This window comes from Nothoprocta perdicaria, unplaced genomic scaffold, assembly GCF_003342845.1.
Source record: "Nothoprocta perdicaria isolate Ctin4 unplaced genomic scaffold, notPer1 scaffold_138, whole genome shotgun sequence".
Taxonomy (NCBI): domain Eukaryota; kingdom Metazoa; phylum Chordata; class Aves; order Tinamiformes; family Tinamidae; genus Nothoprocta; species Nothoprocta perdicaria.
In genome coordinates, this window is record NW_020454516.1 from 2,112,089 (window position 1) to 2,135,855 (window position 23,767).

General features: G+C 40.1%; 1 protein-coding gene across 1 annotated transcript; it reads left to right on the top strand.

Moving 5' to 3' along the window:
* Positions 1 to 648: 648 nt before the first annotated feature.
* BUB1 (BUB1 mitotic checkpoint serine/threonine kinase) lies at positions 649 to 20,948 on the top strand. The gene is made up of 25 exons (XM_026034022.1): positions 649 to 694; positions 873 to 932; positions 1,009 to 1,153; positions 2,252 to 2,448; positions 3,418 to 3,461; positions 4,318 to 4,421; positions 5,399 to 5,451; positions 5,558 to 5,748; positions 7,441 to 7,601; positions 7,922 to 8,256; positions 10,559 to 10,611; positions 11,177 to 11,314; positions 11,798 to 11,893; positions 12,879 to 12,969; positions 13,343 to 13,424; positions 14,023 to 14,203; positions 14,919 to 14,997; positions 16,483 to 16,676; positions 16,944 to 17,084; positions 17,683 to 17,798; positions 18,794 to 18,955; positions 19,170 to 19,327; positions 19,452 to 19,629; positions 19,886 to 19,992; positions 20,409 to 20,948. The coding sequence occupies exons 1-25, from the start codon at positions 678 to 680 to the stop codon at positions 20,602 to 20,604; spliced, it is 3,279 nt and encodes a 1,092-aa protein (XP_025889807.1). The 5' UTR covers positions 649 to 677; the 3' UTR covers positions 20,605 to 20,948.
* The last annotated feature ends 2,819 nt before the right edge of the window (positions 20,949 to 23,767 follow it).

Below are 23,767 nucleotides of genomic sequence, written 5' to 3' on the forward strand. Positions count from 1 at the left end.
CCTGTGCTGTGTTAATCAAAGCCTGTTACAATCAGATACACTGATTTTTTTGGGAATGATCCTACACATTCATTGCATTTCCTGGAGCTAATTACAATATATCTAATGTGCCCTGGGTGCCTTTGGTGGTCCCTGGTGGTCTTTGGAGAGCCCTGGTGCTTGTCTTTCTGCATCCTTCTACTACACTCTGGTAGCTCCCATCCGTGTATGCTCCTGTGTTGCCTCAGGGATCTCGATTCGGAGTCATTGCCCCGTTTTAGTTGCATTATTGAAGATGTATGTTCCTTATCTTCATTTTCAACCAGCGCTGCCAGGGGAAGGCTCCAGAGCGAGCCTTGGGGGCAGCTTTTGCTCATCGAGACCAACGCGCGGTGACTGCGGGGGGGCCCATAGCTGACCTCAGAACTTGCTGAACACGATTTTGCTTCTTTTTACTTTATTTTTACTTATTTACTGTTTTTAAGCCTCCCCGCCCCAACTCCGGCATCTGGGGCGGGGGCAGAGGCGGCCCTCGCCTCAGGGCGCAGCCCGCCGCGGAGGCCACGCCCCCTCTCCGCGCGCGGCCGCGATTGGCGGAGCGGCGCAGCCAATGGGGGGGCGCGGCGCCGCGCGCACGCGCCGGCGTTTGAATTCGCGGCGGCCGTTGGAACGGCCGGGCGGCGTCGTCGGGACGGGATATGGAGGCGGCCGCGCGGTGGGCGCCGCTCTTTGGCCCTTCCCTCGGGGCCTCGGGGGCGTCTCGGGGTGTCGTGGGGCTAGGGGTGATGCTGGGGGTAGGCCTAGGGGTGTGTCGTGGGGAGCAGGGCAGACAGGCTGCCATGAGGGGACGCGGGTCTCCCCTAGCCCGGCCTGATGTGTCGCTTGTCCCGCAGGATTCACGAGGCTTGGATACAGAACTACGAGGGAAACGACCCGCTGGAGGCGTGGGACAGGTCAGTGCCCCTCCCGGCCCTGGCACGTTCACCGGGCACGGGGCAAGTGCACACCTTGCTCTCTGTTGCGTTTCAGGTACATGCAGTGGATAGAAGCAAGTCTTCCCAATCAGGAAAAGCAAAAGCTGCTGCCTGGGCTCCTGCAGAACGTTGTGAAGACCTTCCTCAATGACAAGAGATACTGCCAGGACCCAAGGTTTATTAACTACTGTATTAAACTGGTAGGTATATGCACGTTTGGAGTTTAAGCTATTCCATTATCTAATTCTATATTTACAAATGAGTTTTGCTTTGTTTGCTAAGCTGTGTGTGTGTTGATATACAGATGCTTGAGGTGAGTGCCCTTTTCTAGGCTTTACCTGTCCCCTTGTCCTGCCTTACCTGACTTTGGCTTGGGATTGGCCTTCCTCAATCCATTTAGTTTGACTTAATTTAGTTTAAAATCTTCCTCATCTGTTAAGTCTGTTGACAAAGGTGCTCTTTCCATGATGTATCAAATGGATCCCATCTTTCTATAGCAACTCTTGATCCTCAGAGAAGTTTTTGTGGTCAAGCTCTGTCTATAGTATTAGCTTTGTGACTGGATGCTTTTGCCTGAGCCTTTTTCCTTCACTTGCAATGTAGAGAACACCTGGATTCTTCTGCCCTTCACCTCAGAGCTCTGTAGGTGCAGTTTAGTTGTCAAGCTCTCCCTTAGCAGAGTAATTGGTGCCCATATGTATAAGCAGGAGCTCAAGGATTGGTGAGACTTTGTGCTTTCTCTGCAGGGTCCTGAATCCAAGACCCTGGCAAGCAACAACTGTGTTCTTGCTTGGTGTCTTTCTAGCTTTGTGCCTAAATGGGAAGATTTTTTTTGTATTGGGATGTATAGTACCTTTAAATGATGGGGTAGAGCAGCGTATGTTTTTTCTCTTAGATCTTTGTCTAGACAAAAGCTTACAGCAGGCTCTGAGCTAGTTAATTCCAATGGAGTGTGGCCTCTTTAATATGAACAGTTTGATGGGCTTTTCTTCCCTGCCCCTCCCCTTATGTAATTGTAGATTGACTTTAAGTGATCAACTCTAGACAAGGCTGCAAGAGGAAGGGGAGCATTCCAGGCTGTAGAACTTTTTCAGTCTTGAGGAGAGGTGGTGAATTTTTAATAACAAGGCTGACTTTTTTTTTTTAATTGTGTGTGTTTGTTTATATAACTGCTTAGTTTATAAGAGTTGTCTTATATACCAATTGTTTTAGGGGAGAAATCTAGAATTTACTTTTTCTTTGTGACTTTCTTGGATACTTTTAGAAAGTGCTAATGGATTCTGTGTCTGTTTATGCAGGGGGAATTCATCACTCCTCCTGGCCAATATTTTGACTACCTGTATGGACAGGGAATTGGTTCCAAGACGTCTACTTTCTATGTTGCCTGGGCTCAGCATCTCGTAAATGAAGGCAATGTGCAGAATGCCGGAACTGTCCTTCAGAAAGGGCTTCGTAATCAGGCACAACCAGCAGAGAACTTGCAGCAGATGTATTGGTAATTCTGACATGTCTTTTATTTGTTTTGTATTTGAATAATGTTTTGTTTTTAAACTAATGTGTTTTTTTTTTTTTCTGTGATGGTTGCGTGCACACTGAACATTGATGCTTCTTTGCTCTTCAAAATGTCTTCAACTGTGGTGGTGTGCTGATATGCACAACACAGGGGTGTGTTGGTAAACCTGAACCCCAATGTCTTCGGTGAAGTAGGAACCAGAAAGGAAATCCCTCCATTATTTTATTTCCAGTTTTATTCTCTTTTAAATAGATGTAAGTTATAAAGGTTGTTCACTTCAAGTGACCTATCTTAGAGATGCGATGTCTGAGCAGCATTACTTGGAAACCCAGGCAGTTGGCTATGATAGTGATGGTGTTTTTTCCAATTAGTGATGCCTGTATTCTTTTCAGTGTGTGAATTGGGTGCAGTGTCAGGTATCACTCATCCCCAGTGGTCGCCAGTGCTGCTGCTGTCGCTGCCAGCTAAACGAGTAGCTCAGCTACCGCTGGCCCATCTCTGCCGTTGGTTTATAACCATAGCTGGAACTGCAGTAAAGTGCATGTCAACTTCTGATTTTGTGAGGTGTTTTTTTAAGGGGAAATGTAGAGTTATGGATTTGAGGGATTACACTGACAAAAATATGTTTGTCCAGTTCCTTGTGATACACGTCACACAGACGTTACCTGAGAGTATCTGTTGGGACTTCACTATTTAGCTATTGGAAGCACTAGGGTTGATGCTTATGATCAGATGTGTTCCCTCCAGCGATGATAGAACTGGAGCCTGATTTTCATCTTTTGCCAAGTATTAGAGTTGATTTTTGGGGGGAAGAAGGGATAATATTTCAATAGTTTTGGACATACCACTGATCAAGGAAACCATATTTTCTTGGTGGGGTGGAGAGCAGGAGCGGAAAAAAAAGACAACAGATGATGATGTTGATAGTAACTGTAATTTCTTCCAATTTAGCCGGCTGCAGAATTATGGGTCTCAGAATCCTCCTCTGACACAAGGTGAGGATGAAGATAATCTTCCTGCTAGCAGTAGCTTATTTAGATGTTTTTTCTATCTTAATTGTAGAACTGAATAAATTGTTAGATAATTTCTTAAAATACACCTCTGAGTCTTTTTAAGTTACTAAACAAGTTGCCCATGCACGGTTGTTAGCTACTTGTTTTCTTTTTTTTTTTTTCCCTATCTCTGTCGTATATTGATCATCAGTCAGTTTTGCTACTGTGAAGAAATTTTCATGATCTTCAGATCTTCAGCTAGCAGAGCTTTGCGTGAACTTGAAACCTGCTGCGTTTCAAGTCCTCTAGCCAAGGTGTTAAGGCATCCATCAGATGTTTATTTCAATAAAGCAGTTGAGGACTAAGATGCCTTCAATATAAGAGTGTAATTGTTCAAATGTACAGTAAAGGCCTATTCTTATAGCTGGGAGTGTAAGCAAGGAAAATGAGTAATAAACAGTCACAGCTCTGATGTGATACCAGAACTGAATGCAAGTCTAAAACTTGAGTAAGAGTATTTTAATGGTAAAACTTAAAATTCAGTTTACTGACCAGCATGTAGCCCTTACTCAGCTTACTCGTAGCTGAACTTGTATATTATTGTTGCTGAATAATAATGTGCACTCTAGGAGACTCAACTGAGCTTTTTAATTGCATTCTAAAGTTAGTTCAGTGGCTATGGAGTGTAAAGAATTGGGGCTATAGGAGCTGAATTTGTATTTTATCTTTCTATCTTTAAAACTCTTAAGGTGAATGTTTGCAGAATGAGGTATTAGTTTTCCTATTTTTGAAGTTATTCACAAAAATAACGAGTATTTTCCATTTATTAGTCTAAAGCTTTGTTTTTGTGTCCCAGCAGCTGCTGATATAAAACCACTTCAAACTTCCCAGACTGAAAATCAAGTGACTGCTCAAAATGATGTTCTAAATCTTAACGATCCAGCGCGTGTTTGCAAAAATCAGGTAACTGACTCCTCCTGAATATCTCATGTGGACCCTTTTCTCCTTGCTGAGGGATCTTCCTTTTCTGATGAGAGATATCATCTCTTATTCTCCACAACCGTTGTGTAAAATTTAGACTTAGAGTTTCAGTAAGGAAAAAGAATATTCTAATAGTATCTGCCATATTCCAAAAAATGTTATGGATATTTTAGGGCCTATGCATCACATCTATAGGGGAAGTTTTCAAGGTCACTTTGCAAAAACTTCCAGTTGAAGTTCTCTCTGTGTACCTTGTGAAGTGCAAATCCTGTCATCCTGTAGTCATCTTTCATCCCTTTCTCTCTCTTAAAAAACAAACCAAACCAAAAAAAAAAAAACCCACCACACTATTTGCAACTCATTTTAGTTAAAAAATATCAAATGCAGTTTTATTCTGAGGTTTGGTAAAGCTATTTACAATTCCACATGGCCACCCTGATGTAATAAATGGAAGGTGGATGGGAAGTTGAAATTATAGACTGTGGACAGGAAAATAATGTAACCTTTCTCCTTTTTACTTTGTTCTATCCTTTAAAGTGCTTCCAACTCTTTCAGTTTGGTATTACCTGCAAATATTGAAGAGCATCCTGGATAATAGGCTAGAGCTTAAACCTTATCACATCTGCTAGCTACCCTTTAGTCCTGAGACTGGGCATTTTGAAACCAAAGAAACCAAATGTGTCCGTACAGCCTGTTCTCAACAAACCTGTGTCCCCCATAATTTACATTCTTGCTCTTTAACAATAGAAATTAGTTGTTAAAATAGTTCCAGAATTTCTCATTACCTCTCTTTTTGGTCTATTCTTGACATACTTTGGACCTAAATTATCATCTGCTCAATTAGAATTAAATACTGTGGGCTTCTGGACTGTTGGTCTGGTCAAAATATATAGGTAAATATAATACCAACTGCCTTTTTTTTATTTTTACTTTTTTTATTGGTCTCCTCCTTGCTGCAGGATCCTGATTCTGCTGGTACTCAGTCTTGCTCTTCTAGTGGAACAGCAGAAGTGTAAGTTAAAAAAATATATATATTTAGTCTCACGTTGGATTTATTCTTGGCCCATGCTAATTTTTCATAATGAACTTAGATGGAACATTTTTACTTTTCCTTACAGAAAGTACATTACATACCTCTCCAAATCTGAAATTGTTCCAAAGTCATCTTCAACTGTTGCTGAATGTGAACAAGTTGCGATGTATATTAAAGACCTGCTCATTTGTGAAGGCTCTGAACTTTCATTTGAAGAAGTAAGAGCCAAGATATATTTTAAGAAACGTGAACGCCTGAGAAGACAAAAAGAATGGGGTATTCTTCTTTATTTCTATATTTACTTCAGAAATTGGGTTGGATTAACTTCTTTGCAACCTCTATATTGAAGTCTTGCGCCTTGTATGTTCAGTGCTGTCCGTCTTGTAGCTGGAATGGTCTGAATATATCATTTGTGCAGCAAAAGCTTGGCAATGTTTGCAGAAACAGTTGTTTGTTGTCTGAAAAATTTCCAAAAATTCACGTTAGTTTCCTTGTACCAAAACTGGCTAGGATGAGCTTGGAAGCATCAGTTAACATGTCAGGAGACTACTCTATAATGACATCATTTACCTTCAGTCTCTATGTGGACTGAATTCCAAAAGTGGCTGGACGTTTATACTTAGTGGTTAAAACAGCCCCTGAGATCTTTCTTCTCAAAGCTTGATTCTCATAAATATTGTTGTCATTTTTGGGGAAACTGGAGGCAAATGCGAGCAACTCCTAGTATTACTAATGACCTTGATATAATTTCTCTCTGTGGATCTATGTGCTTACCTGTTGATACCTATATTTTAAGATGGAGAATATCTTGACTATAATCATTAACTTGTAGACAGAGAACCCAGGAAACACTTACAGAAAAAAATTCATGGTTATTTATGATGCCAGACGCTGGTCTTGGCATGAGTAAATTAAAGGTGCTCCAGAGAAAAGGAAGCAGCACTTATCTTCCCTTAGTCTTTTGATGCATCTTGCAAGGCTGCCTATGTGCACAAACACATCTAAATTAAACTGGTTAGTGATTTTTTTTTTCTAGGCAAATATTTTCCTCAGTAGCTTTGAAAATGTCTGGGAGCTGCCAGTTTTGCTCCAAAGATAGTTAGGCAAACTCTGCTTTGGGTCTCAAAGAAGTGAAACAAACTGAATTTTAATTGAAAACAAGCACTCAGAAACAAGTTAGTCATGTATCTGACCACTTTAGAAGAAGAAAGCAGAGAAGGAAAAAAAAGGGGAAAAAAGGAATTGTTATTCCTGCAACATCCCCTCTATTCCAAGGATCAAAAAGTAATAATTATCACTTGACAAAACAAACAAAAAACAACAACAAAATCTCTAGTTAGTGGAACAGAGAATTTCAGTGGTGGGAAGGAAGACAAAGTTTTTCTCAATCTGGATGATTATTAATATATATTTTTAATTCCAGTAGTTATGATAATTCCCAGTAGGGGAAGCTCTTCCACTGGGGCAGCAAGGTGTGCTCTAATCCAAACTTCACCAAGGGATCACTGTGATAGATAGAATCTGAAAGATTCTGAATTTCAGATAATTTTTCAGATTAGTCTCCTGATGTCTAACGAGGGGGGTTGCTGGTGTGCCTACAGTAGGACTGATCTCACGTACCAGTCTGCTGCTGTACTGGCTTGTGGATTCTTTGATGTTTGTGGCAATGACCACCTGTTTAAATACCTAAGAGCACCACTGTTTGCCAGGCTCATGCTGGGATGGTTTTGTATAGCTCTTCCTTGAGGAAACAGGATTGAGAGGTTAGACATAATGAGTCCTGGGGCAAATCTCAGCCTCTCCCAACTTTATACCCCCACATTTGACTCCTGAGGTTACATAGACTATGTGTCAAATTTGAAATTCAAGCAGCTTGTAAATTCTGAGTGCTGATGTCTGAGTGCTGATTCTGAGTGAGATGAGGGCTGTGGGATACTGATTATGTGTTTTGGTTAATATCCTGCTTAGAAGAAGAAGAAAGAGAGTCCATAAGGAAGAAAGAAGCAGCTGTCCTGGAGCTGCAAGCCCTGGAGCAGAGGCTGAAAGAGCTCACTAGGCTCACCAAAAGCTCACCAGAAACAAAACCAGAACAGTCATCTGCAGCATCAGCTGAGCCAAATAAGACAGCGGTGAGTATGTTCTAGCAGGACCCTCATAACCTCATAAAATTTAACCATGGTTTAGACAGCGACCTGAATAGTGTGTTAACCAAATCTGGAAGTAAAGACTGCAGTACTTAACTAGTACAGATACCTGCAAATTTTAAACACATAATGAAATATATTTTGTTATTTCCCAAAGTTTGGTTTTGTTACTCTGCATTCAGCATTAGCTACAGGTAGAAGTCTCTTATGCATGATAAACTAGAAATAAAAGGTAAAACAGCAATAATTATACCTGTTAGTGCACTTTTTGTGGTATAAAAGAAAATAATTTCCTCTCTCTAAAGGTACCTCCACATGTGATGCCTGGTGCAGCTCTGCAGCAGAACAGGACAACATCTTGTCAAAGAACAGATCCGGAAACTCCTTGGAGTCTGGTGCCAGACCGGATTCAGTCAAGCACTTTATCATCTACTCTTCCTACCCCAAACTCTATTGAACCAGTTGGCCACCAGAGGACATCAGCTTCTTTGTTGGAAGCAACGTGCAAGAAGGACGTGATCAAAACTCAAGCAGAGCTTGGAGAACTCCAGAACAGTTTATTGTACTCGCCATTCATGAATGTTTCCGTCCAGGAGCGGATGCATCCAGACATGATTCATAATCAGAGCACTGGAAAACAGTATGTACATCCAGGCTATTTCTTGTTCAGCAAAGTGTGCTTGCTTTAGTATCTGCCCTGTAACTGAGAACTACCCTTTAAAAAAAAAAAAAAAGGCATACTTCTTTTTCCTCTTCCAAAAGAAATCTGAAACGGCCTACAGAAAATAATGGCAGTCCTGTTCAAACAACGTGAGGAACAACATGAGGTTGTGCTAGACTTTCTAAGGAAAATGTCCAGTGATGTAAATAGCTTATCTTGAAGCCAAAGCTTTCTGTCTCATCCCAACTGGAAGGAACTTTGTGTTTCAAGGCCTACATGATGATATTAAGAGTCTTGTGAATAAAGACTTTTCAGATCTCAATATTTAAAGTACTCCATGGGATCAAAATTTAATTACAAAATTACAGTATTTGGGCATAGATGTAAATTACGACCATCAGTTATGGAAATTTGATTTTGAATACCTATAATCTCAGTTATAATCACTTAAGCACAGAGTGAAAAAAAATGGGGCAAATTCAGTGCATCATTGAAGAGATTATTTGGCACTAGTTCCTCAAATAATGAAATAATGAAAATAGAGGAATGTGCTCAGTTTATGCTAATCCTGTGTATTGCATCTTGGCTGTGAAGGTCCATGGAGGAAGGGGGGGAAAAAAATTTAGGTGTACATTGACTTGTGTGATTGAGCTAATGCAGGGTATAGAACTAGGAGGAAGGAGGATGAAAACAGGCTGACAAGGTAAGCATGGCTGAGTTGGCTTGGCCTACAGTGGAAAACAGTGGTTGTTCACTTCTATGGAGATACTTGGAGACAAGCACTAGGAAGAATGTTGCCAGTAAGTCGAGGGAGGAGGAGATCTTCTCTCTCTGCTCAGCCCTGGTGAGGCCACATCTGGAGCGCTGTGTAATTCTGGGCTTCCCAGTAGAAGAGAGACATGGAGATATGAGAGTGACCAGCACAGGGCTGCAAACATGATTAGGGGTTTGTGCATCTCCTGGGAGGAAAGGCTGAGAGCTGGGTCTGTTTAGCCTAGAGAAGGCCATGAGGGGATCTTATTAGCGTATACTAATATCTTATGGGAGGGTGTCAAGGGGATGAGGCTAAACTTTTTACAGCGGTGGGCAGTGAGAAGACAGGAGGCAACTGCTCCAACCTGAAACATGGGAAACTCCATCTGAATTTGAAGAAGAACTTTGAGGAGGACAAATCGTGGGCATATGTTGCCCAGAGAGGCTGTGGAGTCGCTTTCTGTGGAGAAGCTCTCTCTGGAGAGCTTCCAAACCTGCTTAGATGTGCCCCTGTGTCATGTGCTCTAGGTGCCCCTGCTGCAGCAGGGTGTTGGGCTAGGTGATCTCCAGAGGTCTCTTCCAACCTGACTATTCTGTGATGCTTTACTCAGTATGAATATCTAATCTCTCTATCATATTTAAAGGAGTGTCTCTGGCCTTTCAGGATTAATGCTTTTTGGTAACTGTGTTCACTTTCAGCAAGTTATTAGAAAATGTCACAAGAAAGATCTTTGACTTGACCTGTATGAACAGATAATACGGGCATGATGATCAGATAAAAAGTAGTTCAGATACTGCAATGGCTATTAAAGTGACTGAAATTGATGGCATATATGAGCAAAAAGCTTCCAGGAAATGGGAACCTAATACTTTGCAACTGCTCACACTGCAAATACTTCTCTGATAGTGTTTAGAGACACTTAAGAGTACTAGTTTAGGCTCTGACTTAATCTGACAGCTGTGCACTGGAAGAGATTTCATTAATGCCTATACAGTACATCTAGTCTTGTACACTACAGCTCTGGAGCTTGTCACACCCTTGTGTGAGTCATTTCAGCTCATCACCCAAGCAGGAGATTTGTTGCTAAGTCCTTTTCGGATTGGTTTCATGCAACAGTGAGCTACAGCCTCAGATTAATGGCTAATTCTGACTTGGTGTGTTATGAAGTGGATTATAATTCCACTTTTGTAGTGCAGGCTGCTCAGGTGCTGTAGCGCTGTGAAGTCTGTTGTGTGTGTGTATTCCTTGTTACACTTTTGGCATAGGTACAGTTCCCTCATTCTATTTTTCAATAGAGATGACACGTCTTGGTTCCCTCTAAATATCCTGCAGCAAAAAAGGTAATCCCGCCTAGTGGGGAAAAAAATAGGAATATTAGTTACTATCACCCTGGGTTGTTGACTATGTTCTAGACTGGGAAAGGCCTCCCAACTCCTTGAAGTGTGTTACTGTTGAGTCTTGAACTGAAGTTGGCATTTAGGAAATGGCTTTGTTCTTAAGTTCATGTTCTTAATCTTTCCTTTGAAGGCACCCTAATGAGAGATCTACTGGACTGACTACTACTGGGGACGTGAAAGAAGGTAATAAAGCAAGTTTTGACAAAGACTGGTGCTATTGTCGTGATGTTTACTGGCTAAGGCTGAATAGCATGTGGTCTTTCAAAATTGCAGAATCTAGAACATGGTGCTCAAAAGTTACTGATATTCAACATAATTATATAGAGGGCTTTACAATGTAGCGTGCTCACTTAGGCCTGAAGCTTGGGATAAAATGCAAGGAATAGCATGATATTAATAGGCCCTGCCCCACTGAGCAGCATGCCCAGAATTGCCTTAATTTTCTTGGTGTTCTGTACTTAAAGAAACCCTTCTTGTTGCTCCTCTTATCTCTTGTTGCTTCCAACCCTCTCTGAGCTTTCTGACATTCATAACTTTATCCCTATGCTTTCCATTGAATTTTGAGCTGTTAAGAGCAGTTAAGATTCCTGACCAAGTCACAGTCTGTTCTCCTGAAATTCAGAATTGTCGTTCTGTTACTCTTGTTTACTTCTCTCAGTAACTTTTCACTAGCTACTGAAATATTTGTAAACATCCCCAGGCTACGTGAAAAAGCTCTAGATGTCATTTGCACTGTTTTCTTTTCTAGTATCTAGGATTGGGAATTCTTCCTGTGCTTCTGGAAATGCTTCTCAGGCCACCCCAAACACTTCACTGGGAGGACCAATGCAGGCAACACCATTCAAAGTGCAGCCTTCCCCTACAGTTCATACAAAAGAAGCACTGGGTAAGCAGCTGGGAGGAAGTACTGGTCTTGCTGGAGTTAACGGGATCCCACTGGCATTTTCAGTGGAGCTGAACGTTCATCAAGGTTGCTTAGTGATGTGTGTACAATCTACTGAAAGAGGAAAATATTATTAATGGTACTGACACTCTTTAGTTAATTGGACGATCCAGAACTTTGATTGTCTCCTTTGAATGCAGTAAAGCTGAGCAGAGCATCTATTCCTTAAGCTAACATCTCAGCGGCCACATGCTGGAAACTACTGGATGAGTTACTGATGCTACTGCTAGGCCTCTTTGGCCTCTGCTCTTGTCATTGTGAGACCAAGAGGTGCAGTGTTCAAGTCTCTGACCTTCCTGTGTTTACTCCTTTATGTGGAGTGCTTAAATGGAAAATTAAGGAAAAACGTTGTCCGAGATAAGATTTGTCTTCCCAGTAACTCCTACGTGGTAAGAGATCTGAGAAGTGTTTTGTTTGATTTCCAAGGCTTTCTAATGGATATGTTTCAAAAACCCATCTTGCCTGAAGCATCTCTTCTTGAGGAAAGTGAGGAGGAATTTGAAGCCTTTGCCAGAAAAAGTGGTATGTACTATTTTTTTTTTCTGTCTATGATTTGTCAGTCTGTAACACTTCATTTCCCTCTTTCCTAGTCAGTCCCTGTATAATTTTGAGAGAAATAATTGTTTGGGTAGATATGGAATGAAGAAGAACTTCTTTCCTGATAATCATTTTAATTATCAGGAATTTAATGAACATAACTTATACGTTGTAAATTCTCATGCTCGACCTAGGAAAGGCCAATGCACTATACTGTTAGCAAGTCTATTGATGTGCATATTAAATAAGTTGTTTCTCTGTAGACAATTCTGTAGCATTTAAAACCGAAGTTTGAAAAGTGCAGAGCTCATCTAAATATGCTTTCATATAAGTAAAACTTCCTTTTTTTTTTTTTTCCTCTAAAGCAGTTGTACACCGTTTGTAAGCCTTGAGCACACAAGTATTGTGAGCCTGAAAAGGAGAATATAAATGCAGACTAGAGCAGGTCAATTGCAGGCTTGATGTCAGTGTCTGAATTATGAGCTTTTCAGTAGCAGTTAAGATTGCTTGAAAGTCAGGCAGTAGCACTGGCTTATTCCAGTGGGCCCTGATAGATCTCAGCGATCAGTTGATCCCAGCTGATCAGGTGGAGATCAGCAGTACTCTTGGCCCTCTCAAATCCAAGATGGAAAAATCTTCCCCACTTTCACGAGCTTATAGCAAAGACAAATTGAATGTCAATTCTGAAGTTCTATCCTATCCTGCCCTGCCTTCCACTCATTCAAGCATTTCCATGTCTGTCTGCTTCTCTTGGTTGATTTTATTAGGCTGGTTTTGTTAGGTTAGGTTGGTTTTGTTAGGAAATAAAATGTTTCCAGCAGGTCTATATCCTATATAAAAGACAAGCATGCAGTTCCCTGAGAGAAAAGTTACAACTTAAAGCTTATTAGCTGTTTATTTGGGGTAAAAGCATGGCTCTCTTTTATGATCCTCATTGAGTGAAGATAATATTAATGATCTCTTATTTCAGAGTCTCATAGAAGTCTGAAAGTTAATGACCTTGCTCCTGTTGTGCCTATTTTTTCTATCTTTGAAGATGAGAATGAAAAGGAGAATACCAGGTAAGAGAAGCAGGTAACAAAAATGGGTTCTGTTTGTTAAGAATTACATATGGAGTTGATTCTGTGTCATGTAATTTTGTTATGACTGCATTTACAATATTGGGATTGACTGTGGGAGGGTGTCATGAGAAAGCTTTTATTTGCTTTTTTATTATTTTTATTCTTTTCCTTCCTGGAGTTGCACCCCTTTTCTATTTTGGACAGTATGATTAAGGTGCTTAATATTCTGGATAAGTGTAGATAACTTGTTGTCTTTAAACTACTGAAATTTCTCTAACTTTCAGCAGATGAGGTTCTTAAAAAAATTTTGTTGTAAACAGTTTGCCTTGGAAGATTCTTGGGAAAAGCAGTTCTAAACTGTCTGTTTTGTCAGGGTTCCACAGCGTAGAAAGGAGTCGGAAAAGCCCAGAACTACTGGAGAATGTCCCCTGACAGACTGTACAGCACGTATGGAAGTGAGCACTTTGTCTTACTGTAAAAATTAGCCCTGGAAATCAGCTGTGTATCTAGAAGAGGGTATTGGAGGTAGCTGTGTTTAGCAGTATCCTCAGCAGTGTTCACTCTCACAGTCCTGCAACGCTCTTTTAAGCCGTATCTAACTGGTGTCTACTGCTTCTCTAACAAGAGTGAATGTTTTCATATGTTGACTTTCATAAGATTTTTTAAAGAGCTTAATAGTAGAGTCCTCTATCTCTAGATAAATCCCTCTAATAGAGGAGTAGATTTGACAGCTGTTTGAACAAGAAAGGAAGGGAGCAAGAGACAATTACACCTAATAGAAAACTATTAGGGGTAGCCAAGCAGATATATAAAACTGTATGCTGTTTGGATTAAGTGATCACTGTGTAATAGGCTTTTCTAGACTGTCATGACAGTTTTTTGCTATCTACCATCTTGCTGTGAAATTGATGATTGCCAACAGGCATGTGTGATACAAAGCTATATAAACCTGGGGTTGGTTTGCTTTTTTAAATTATTTCTATAGTACAATAAATTGTATGATAGGATGGGTTTGGTTGCTTGGTTTTAAACATATGTTTATTTTCTGTCTAGGAAGAAATACAGATACCAGAGTTCTCGAAGGATGATTATACAGTATGGTGTGCACCGTGTAGTAACAAACCCTTGGCTTTGAGTCCAAATAACACAAGAGACTTTGCACAAGCTGCCCAGCTTGTGTCAACTCCATTCAATTACTTATCAACTCATTCACAGCAAGCTTTGCAGAAAAAAGGTAAGAAGGCCACAGTAACATAACAGGTACTTCATTATCCATAGTTCAGTGTAACTCCAATTCTGTGCCCTGGTTACATCCCAGGGCTTGTTAAATATTAGTAGTTGTGGCTACCACCTTTGAGTCTAAATTCCTTGCAGAAGAGCAGGTGAGAACATGAGCTTGCCCAGCACATAGGCTTTCCTGGAATTAATATTTATGGCAGAAAAGAGAAGGTGACAAGAAGTGGAAGCTATTGATGTTGCTATTAAACTGTTCTGGACTGTTCCAAAATATTGCCAGAAGTCTATGTATAGTTGAACACTGAAGTCCCAGTACCTTCTTTTGTGAGGAGGCTTATGCTTGCGTGCCTTTCTGTAGGCTGGCAATACTCTCTTCAAGTGAATTACTCTATTGTACTTCCCTGTGCAGTTTAACATAGGCTGACAGATTCTGGCTTTGTACAGACTGACTCACTGGTTGGAGTAAAAATAGGTAGCTATAGAATGTTTTGGTTGTATTGTTGTATTGATTTGTGTGTTTTAAAGTTTCACAGTTTCAGTGTGGTTTTTGTTTGCAGTAGCCTTCTTGTCATAGTAAAAATACTCTAAGCACTTGAGTATGCACTTCTCTTGGGAAAAACAAGCATGCATTATTATATAATAAATAATATAATATTGAATATATGTTAAATATATTAATATAGCATTAAGTATAATATAATTTCTTGATACAGGCTGTGGGGATGACTTGCTGCCAATGAATTTGGAGCCTTCTGAAGCACTAAACAAGCAGATAAAATCTAAGGAGCTAAGGTATGATGTTATTTGCTTTTTTAAAAATATATAAAGACTTGACTGCTGTGCAGATTCGGAATTAATGGCAAAGTAGTCAATTCTGTTATACTGTGGTAGGTGCACGTTTTCCCAGTGATCTTTAACATGCCCATTTTCATCTGATTGTTTCTGCTTAGACGTATATCACTGCACTTTGGAGTTAGTTGAGCCTTGCAATGACATAATGTGATTAAAAATGCTCTTAAGAACACCAAGGACTCAAAAAATTGCCCTGATTCTCTAAATATATCCTGTATTGGGAAGCAGTGGTGATAAGATCTGGTTGATGGCCCTGCTTTGAGGAAGCAGTGTTTACAAAAGCTGTGGGTGAAACTGAGAGGTTCAGCATGTCTGGCTTAAAATAGTTGGGTGGTTGCAGTTAGTGAACCTGAGTGCAAGGTTAGATTTGAACCTGGCTCTGCAGCACCTTCATGAAAGCTTTTCTGAGTGTCAGCCAGTGTCTTCCTGTAACAGGCCCTTCATGCCCAGGTAGAGGAGCTTAGATTCGGTAGAGAAACGGTCAAACTAAGAACGTGCTCTGAATTTGACGGCAGCCTTCTCCTGCTCTGTCCTGACAGCATTCCTAACTCTCATGAGATGTGTTATTTGCTGTATTACTGATATGCAGAGGTTAGCTGGAGCAGCTCAGCCAAACTGCTGTTAGGTACATGAGGGGCTGTAGCTTCAACATGGAGTTCTTGGGTACTTCAGGTGCAGAAGTTCTTGTGAAAGACTGTGTGTGGGTATCGGTGAGGAGTTGATGGATTTAATATGTAAAGGGAATCTTAGGGGCAGGATGAAATACTGATTAAGTTTAGTCTGACAGGTCCTGGCTCTGTACAGATTGATTTGCTGGTTGGAGTAAAACCAGGTAGATAGATATGGAATGTTTTGGTTTTATTGGGGAGTTTTTTCCTATTATTTTTGATGATTTGTGGGATTTTGTTTTGATGAATAACCATGCCCAGAGTTGTTTCTATGGGTTTTTTTTAAGTTTGATATTGGGAAGAATGTACAGTAGTCATGTTTTCCAAGTTCACAATTTGAATAGATTTGAGCCTTGCTTGAAAAGGCAAGAGTGCATTGCTCTCATGGTGTACTTTCATCCTAATGCAGACTCTTCTGCTGTTAAATTTATTATGCTTCATATCTTAGAAAATCATGAAGCATCAGTGATTGGTTTTAATTTAGTATTATCTATTCCAAATGGTTTAGTGGATCTGTGTGTGCAACTGTTCACTTTTGACTAAAATTGTTGGCTAATGAACTGAAAAGTTATCAGACCACGAGTAGCACGATATGACCAAATCTTATTTTCTTAAGGAATGGCCACCATGTTCATTTTGATTTCTTTATGGCAAGATTGCAAGCAGGGTGTTGGGGCATGGTTTGAGCTTACTAAATATGCAAAAAATATACCATGGCAGTTCTGTCAATTAATAATGTTTTGCTTTAAATACATAGCCCTGCTCTTGAATGCCTTGAAGAACAAGGACAGCTACAAGGAAATACCATTTCTACAACTATTTCTCTAAAAACACATGAGCAAATTGCACCTACTAGGAATGAATATTCCTTATCTGGTTTGGACAAAACCTCCCATGAAGAGCAGTCTGAATCTCAGCAGGACAGGACAGAAAGGAGCATTAGAAATTCAGGTACAGAGCATTGGCAACAGGTTACCTCAAAAATTAGTTTGTGTTTAAAACTATATTGACTATAAACTATAAACAAATGTATACCTACATCATCCCTTCTTCCTTGTTTATTTAAAATCAATTATCAAAATCAATGCCTACATAATTTGTATCTTTGATCTTTCATCAGTGACAATTGTTCAAGTACAAGCTTGGATTACCTCTTCTAAATGATAGTTTGCTTATACTCTTTGCTTATACTCAAATACTCTTTTTCTTTCTGTAAAGTCCTTGTGGAGAACCCTTGGGATGAGAAACTGATTCGCAAATTCTTATCAAAGCTTCCTAAACCACTCAGTACCTATGCCAACTATTTTGAATGGAATTCTGCTCTTCCATCCATCAAATCGAAGACTAGACTCCCCCTGGGTAAGAGCTACATCAGACACTTCATTCTGATGCGCTTGTTGCATGATACAGGGAACTTGTTGCATGATGCAGGGTTCTTTAAAGTGCTTTTCTAATCCAGTTTTAAGCATATATTCAGTGCGCTCAAGAAATTGATTCCAGATTATCTAAACTTCAGCTTTGAAGTCAGGCGTGTTTTTGTTTCCCTTCTTTAGCTGAAGCATAACAATTTTTGATTAGCCGTAATGAGAAGGGAACAAGAAACCTTTTCCTGATAGTTTGTGACACCGCTCCAAGCTTTGTGTAGAAGAACAGCTGTCTTGTTTCAACAAAATCTATATGATGGTAATGGCAGCATACTGGCATCACTTTAAAAGTCACCACTAACATTTAAGAATTCTCTCTGGAATTTCATTTCTTCTGGGCAGTCATACCCTAAACACTGATTTTAGTGAATGACGTTTCACAGAACTTGATCTCAAGAATGGTTGTGGGCTTACTTTTATGGGAGAGGATGGCTAGTAAGGCCAGGAGAAAAACTACTGCTGTCTTTGCTGAGCTGTGATGTCTTCCGTGAAGTTTGCAAACTGATGTTTATTCCTTTTCCTCCTACAAAAAGGTTCTAATTTATTCCATGTGGATTGCTTGCTTGGAGAAGGAGCTTTTGCTCGGGTCTATCAGGCTTGTATACTGGATGCAAATAACCCTAAAAACAATCAGAAAGTAATATTGAAGGTAAGCAGCATTGATTCGGGTGGGGAGAAAAAAGGAAAATTCTGGAATCTTGATGTCATTTGATACATTCTGGATGTATTTTGCCGTTCTGGATGAATTTTGCCCAATGTCCTTGTTCATAATTAGGAAGCAAGGCATTTTGGTCTGTCCTTAAAACCTTGTTCAATTTGAGTGCTTTGATAACTTCCTGGGTAGAAAATGCATCAGATATTTAACCACTAATCTCATCATCTTGTCTTTAAAAGTAGTCACAAGTATCCCAAAATCCTACAGCAAGACCCTTTTTTATTTTTAACAAAGGTGGCTATTTGTGTGTGTGATCTTAGTCCCTAGCAAATGAAACTTTCTGTGGATTGACAGTGAAGTTGCTCAAATGATTTGCCTGCTCTGAAGGGGCCAGTGCTTCTTGCGCCCTTCCTTTCCACTGGCGTGTTTGCACTTTGGCAAAAAGTTATGCACTTTGGCAAAAAGATATGAGGGCTGCATATCTGTCAGTTCTAGCAGAACAGGAATGAGCAGCTGATGTGTTTAAACCAGCACCAAAGGGAAAGTGTATGTCACTCCAAAGTCAACTTAGCCCAAGAGGGTTGTACTAGATCATACAGTTACTATAGCTAGGTTGAAATGTGGTTGTACGACTGACCCACCATCAAGCCTTTCCTCCTACTTTAGAAATCTTTTTGTGGATCTCTTCTGCCACAGCTAGTCTTTCAACAAAGAAATTTTAGTATAGCACCTTAAATGTATGTGTATGTATAATTTGTATTCATTTATGTTAATATTTGATATCTAATGCAGCAGAGAAGCAGGAGGATGAGTATTTTATTTCAGGAGGATTAATCACTGAGGGTATTTTTCTGAGTGTAATCACCTAGAATGTGTATGCCACTTGATTACACAACGTGATGCCTAGGAACTTGAGACAGTCACTAAAACACTGAAATGATCTTCTGCTTTAATGCCAATAAATTAACTCAAAAACTCTTTGGTTACAGGTCCAAAAAACGGCAGGCCTTTGGGAGTTCTATATAGCAACACAACTGGTAGAAAGACTTAATCCAAGTCTACACCATCTGTACATCCACTTTTATTCTGCTCATTTCTTTCAAAATGGGAGTGTTTTGGTTGGTGAACTCTACAAGTATGGGACGTTGCTGGTAAGTGTGCTCAGCTTCTGCTCTGAACATCTATATTTTTTTTTCCTTCTTAGACTGTTCATTTATATATCATGATATTCAGCAATGTTTCCTCCAGTCAGCTTTATAGGACTTTACTGTGAATACGTTTTACTCTTAGAAACATGGACTGTAATCCGTAATAAGTTGTTTTTATGTAGCTGACAGTTCTTCCTTATCTCCCTTTTGTTCACAGAATGCCATAAACATTTACAAAAAGCTTCCTGAAAAGGTGATGCCTCAAGCACTTGTAATCTATTTTGCTGTAAAAATCCTTCATATGGTAGAAGAGCTCCACAACTGCCAGATCATTCATGGTGACATCAAACCTGATAATTTTATCCTTGGAGAAAAGCAAGTATTTTTTTATTTATTTATTATTATTATTATTATTTTTTTTTTTAGTACCTGAGGTGCTAGCATATTGTCGTATCACAGTCTTGAAGCTTATGTACATTATTTGTTGTTTTGGTTGCAGTTTTCTGGACAATGATGCATGTGATATAGATGGTCTCTCTCATGGCTTGACGCTGATTGATTTGGGACAGAGTATAGACATGAAACTCTTTCCTGAAGGAACTGCATTTACTGGAAGCTGTGAAACATCTGGATTTCAGTGTGTTGAGATGCTGACACAGAAACCCTGGAACTACCAGGTATGTGACTGTCTACACAGCCTGAATGTTTGTAGTTTAAAAATCATGTCTGACATGAATAGATGGCATAGAGAAATGTTAGACTTTTGCCCTAATGTGACAGGGTTCAGTTCTAGGTGCTATTTGCTCTAAATATATGGTCCTGAACCTTTTTATGGAGCTTGCCCTGTTGGCTCCTCATTTTTTTTTTTCCACATAATTTTAAGTGGACTGGAGGCACGTTTTTTAATATGCAACTTGTGCATGCTTTGTTTAGACAGATTTCTTTGGCATCGCAGCAACTGTCTACTGCATGCTCTTTGGTACCTACATGAAAGTGAAGAATGAAAACGGCGTCTGGAAACCTGAGGGAACCTTCAGAAGGTTGGTGTCAAAAATCTCTTCAGAAACTACCCCTTAATGGAAAGATAGTCATTTGTTTCAAGTTTGAGGTTAATTTCTGACATAGCTTTTAGTGTTGCTTGACTTGCCTTTTTGATACTCTAAAAAAAAGTGTGTTTAATTTCATGTTAACAGCTTTATAGGCTTCACTAATTTAAGTATGGGCAGCATCTGTGCAGTAGGTGTGGTGAATTGTGTAGCAATCCCACTTTCCTGGTGACTGGAAAGAAGAAAACTGAGCTAGTGAGTCAAAGCTGTGCTGTCTCACTAAGCAACGTGCCACAAAGGAGACTGGGTTTTGTGGTTCTTCCAATCTGTAACCTGGGAGGTAACAGGGTAAATAATGTGCTTTAGCAGCTTGAATTTAGTTGTTTCCTTTTCTTTTTGTTGCTTTCCAGGGTTGCCAATGCTCAGTTGTGGCTAGAGTTCTTCGACAGCATCCTAAACATCCCGAACTGCCATAGCCTGCCTTCCTTGGGAGCTTGGCGTGAGAAGCTCAAGGACTTGTTTTGCAAAGCGTATGCAAAAGAAATCAAATTGCTTCGCAACAGACTTGTTGTGTTGCTCATAGAAAACTTGTGGTCACGCAAATGAGCATTTAATGTACTGTACTGAGGAATGGAATCTTCATGACTTTCATTTTTTATATGCAACTTTTTTGTAATAACTTGTTTAAAAATAAATGTTCTTACAGGCAACTTCAGGGGCAGCTAATAGAAAAACCTCAAGTTATTCTTTCACGAAGAAACTTACATAAAATTATGTAGTTTTCATGAAAGCTAGATTAAACTAGTTAATTGAAGTTGCCCAGCTTTCAGGTAACTGGGGAGGCAGAGGCCTTTCAGAGATTGTCTATAATTGTGGAACTATTTTTGAGAAATGAATAGAAATACGTAAAATAGAAATGAGTAAAGGTGAGAAGTGTTGTGTGCGTGTATATATATGCTCTTAATCTTCTCTGGTATATTATATATATATAGAGAGAGAGTGTGTGTGTGTATATATGTATATATGGAAGCATTAAGGTTGAAGGGACCTTGGGAGGTCATCTCGTCAAAACTTCTGCTCAAAATGTGAGTTCAGGCCAAATATATTGACAAGATTTACTACTTGTACAGATGCTAGCAAATATATAGGTATAAATGTAATTCAGTCGAGAGAAGAGCAGGCTGCTTTTTGTTTTGTCCATGATGCTGTGTATTTGTAAAGCTAGACAGTTACTTGTTCCCTAATCTAATGAACAATATAAATCAGTACCCAGAAACTAAAGCCACACATTTCTGATGACCTGACTGTTGGAACCAGGTGCAATGATGGGTCAACTTATGTCAGAGCAAGACTTGGATGCCTTTTGGAAGGTGTGCTTCAAGTGACACAAACTCTTCAACTTTCATTAAAGCAGCAGTTGAATAAAATAGTGTGGATTATGTGATATGAAGAGTGTGAGTAAAATAGTTGTACAGGATGAATAGGAAGCTGTTAGATTCATGCTGAGTAGATTCTCACATTTTAGTTTGTTGCAGATGTTTGGTTAATGTGAATGCTCTTTTTAGTGTTTAAATGATGCAAGTTCTGACCTGGAAGGCACCACTGTCCTAACTGTAGTGTTGCAAACTGCAAAGCATTGCAGGAGCATCAGAGAGGAGGGCTTGCATAGGGCTGATACACACGTCAGGGTTAAGATGTAGGAACTGAGGTATCGGAGATACCTGGTTCTTGTAGTTCTGCCAATATTGGAGTTTGTTGATTGTGTTGTACTGGAGTCAGCCAGTCTGGCTCTTTCACTGCAAAAATCTCATTGGTACTTGTAACTTAGCCACTCTAAACCTGCCTTTACTGATATAAAAACAACTTGATGTGGAGGGTTTCCATGTACTTGATTTTGCTCTGAGACTAGAGTCTTGACTTTTAGACTTCTGGGCTCTTAAGACTTTTGCTGTAGAACAGTTAAACTTGTCTGTGCTTATCAGTAGTAGTTTATCTGCCAAAAGTCAAAGTGGAGAAAGAGATGTGATTTCTACTGAGTTGCTAAATGTGCCTCTTGATTCCCTTCCTTCTTCTGGCCTAGACAGGACAGCAGTTTTCAGAGAATTCTGCAGAGCTTGGAAAACCAGCCAGTTATTAAATGGAGAGCAGCCTAAGAGCGCTAGAGCTCAGGAGAACCTGGCTCGGGAGCTTAGGAAGCTGCTCTCATTAGAAGCACTTTGCTGCTACTCTGCCATCACTGCAGGAGATGATGGGGGCTAAGCCTTGGTGATCTATGTGAATAGCAAAGGGGACCTTTCTTCTCCCTTGCCCACCAAGAAGTGAAATGGCTTGAAACTAGTGGGGCAAGCTTGGGGCTAGAAGGAAGCTGCTAGAGTCAGTGCAGGGCTTGATTCCTTAATATTTAGGGGCTAGGCCTCTGTTGAAAATAGTTTGCTATTGGGAAATGCTGCTGTCAAAGCAAAGAACTATTTAACGTGTAAGGAAGAGCTGAGGTGTTGTAGGGGCTAGCTGGCCTCAAGAGCTGGAGAAACTGCATGCTTTCCAGAGCTGTTATATTCCAGACTCCTTATACTCTAAGGAGGGCCAGTTTGTTCTACTCATCCCAGTCTTCTGTGTAATGGGTCTTTCCTTGAATGTATACAAATTACAAAATTACAAACAATTATAAAATTGCATACAGATTACAAAATCGGGTGGATTTCTGAGGCTGATAGATTTGTCATTATGAGACTGTATGAGTTGTCACTAGACTACAACCTTCTCCACTTATTTTTATTTTCCCTTTATTCAGGATGTAGGAATGTAACCCTTGGTAGGAAGCTCTGCCCCGGGACCTATAAGGCTTTTAACACCTTTGTTGGGTGAAAGATGTTTTGTGGTAGTGTGTTTTGGTTGGGTTTGGGGGTTAATTTTCTGTAGATTTTTTTTCCTCCTAGCTCTGATATGTAGAGGAGAATAGTGACTCATTTGGACTAAAAAGAAACTGGGTACTGTATTGAATTCTAAGGCAGGGGTTGCATTACTACTGATACTTCCAATGTCATGGCAGTTGGGACTTCCTTCCTCTGTGTTCACAGTATCTACTTCTGTATCTACACCTTGAGCCCCTCTAGCTGAAGTCTAGGATCTCTCTCCAAATGTTTCCTTCTCCTGTTTGATCTGATGGTTAAAGCACTGAAATCTACTTGCCACTTCTAGGTAGGTTTCTTTCAACCAGAGCTTAAATGGTATCAATGATTCTGCTAAAGATCAGACCAAGTCATCTCCCCAGAGTGTTGCACAAAATGCTCTTGTGGTCCTTGGTTGCAGAAAAAAAGCCACTGAAGCCCCAAGCAGGTAATTAATATGAGGGGAATGTTGCTTGAAGTCATTGACAAGATACAGATGTGGGTCAGCAATGTTACTTAGTGCTGTTGTTGCAGATCTTTGAGGTTTGGCTCATTCACATTCAAAATACAGCTGCTCTTTTTCTGAGTAACTTCTAAATTGAAAGAAGCTGAAGGTAGTAGCATAAATTTGGATTAGATAGAATTTGTCACACTTGTGACTTTTGCTAAATTCACTTCTGACCTGTCACACCAAAAATATTACAGCCTGGGAGGGTGTGGGTGGGCAGCACAGCTGAGGTGGGAGCTCCCCTTTCCACAGAGCAGCTCTTCTTTCAGTTCCTCTGCATCCTTTAGCTAGGGCACACACAGAATCACTAAGCTTAGCTTTGCACCTAAAGCCAATTTCTGCAGTGTGTGTGTGTTTTGTTTTTTCTTTTTTA

Bases quoted from the DNA above. Each gene is read 5' to 3' on its own strand.
- BUB1 (XM_026034022.1), top strand. The intron at 1,154-2,251 runs GTAGGTATATGC...CTGTTTATGCAG, and splicing joins TTAACTACTGTATTAAACTG to GGGGAATTCATCACTCCTCC. The intron at 4,422-5,398 runs GTAACTGACTCC...TCCTTGCTGCAG, and splicing joins CGCGTGTTTGCAAAAATCAG to GATCCTGATTCTGCTGGTAC.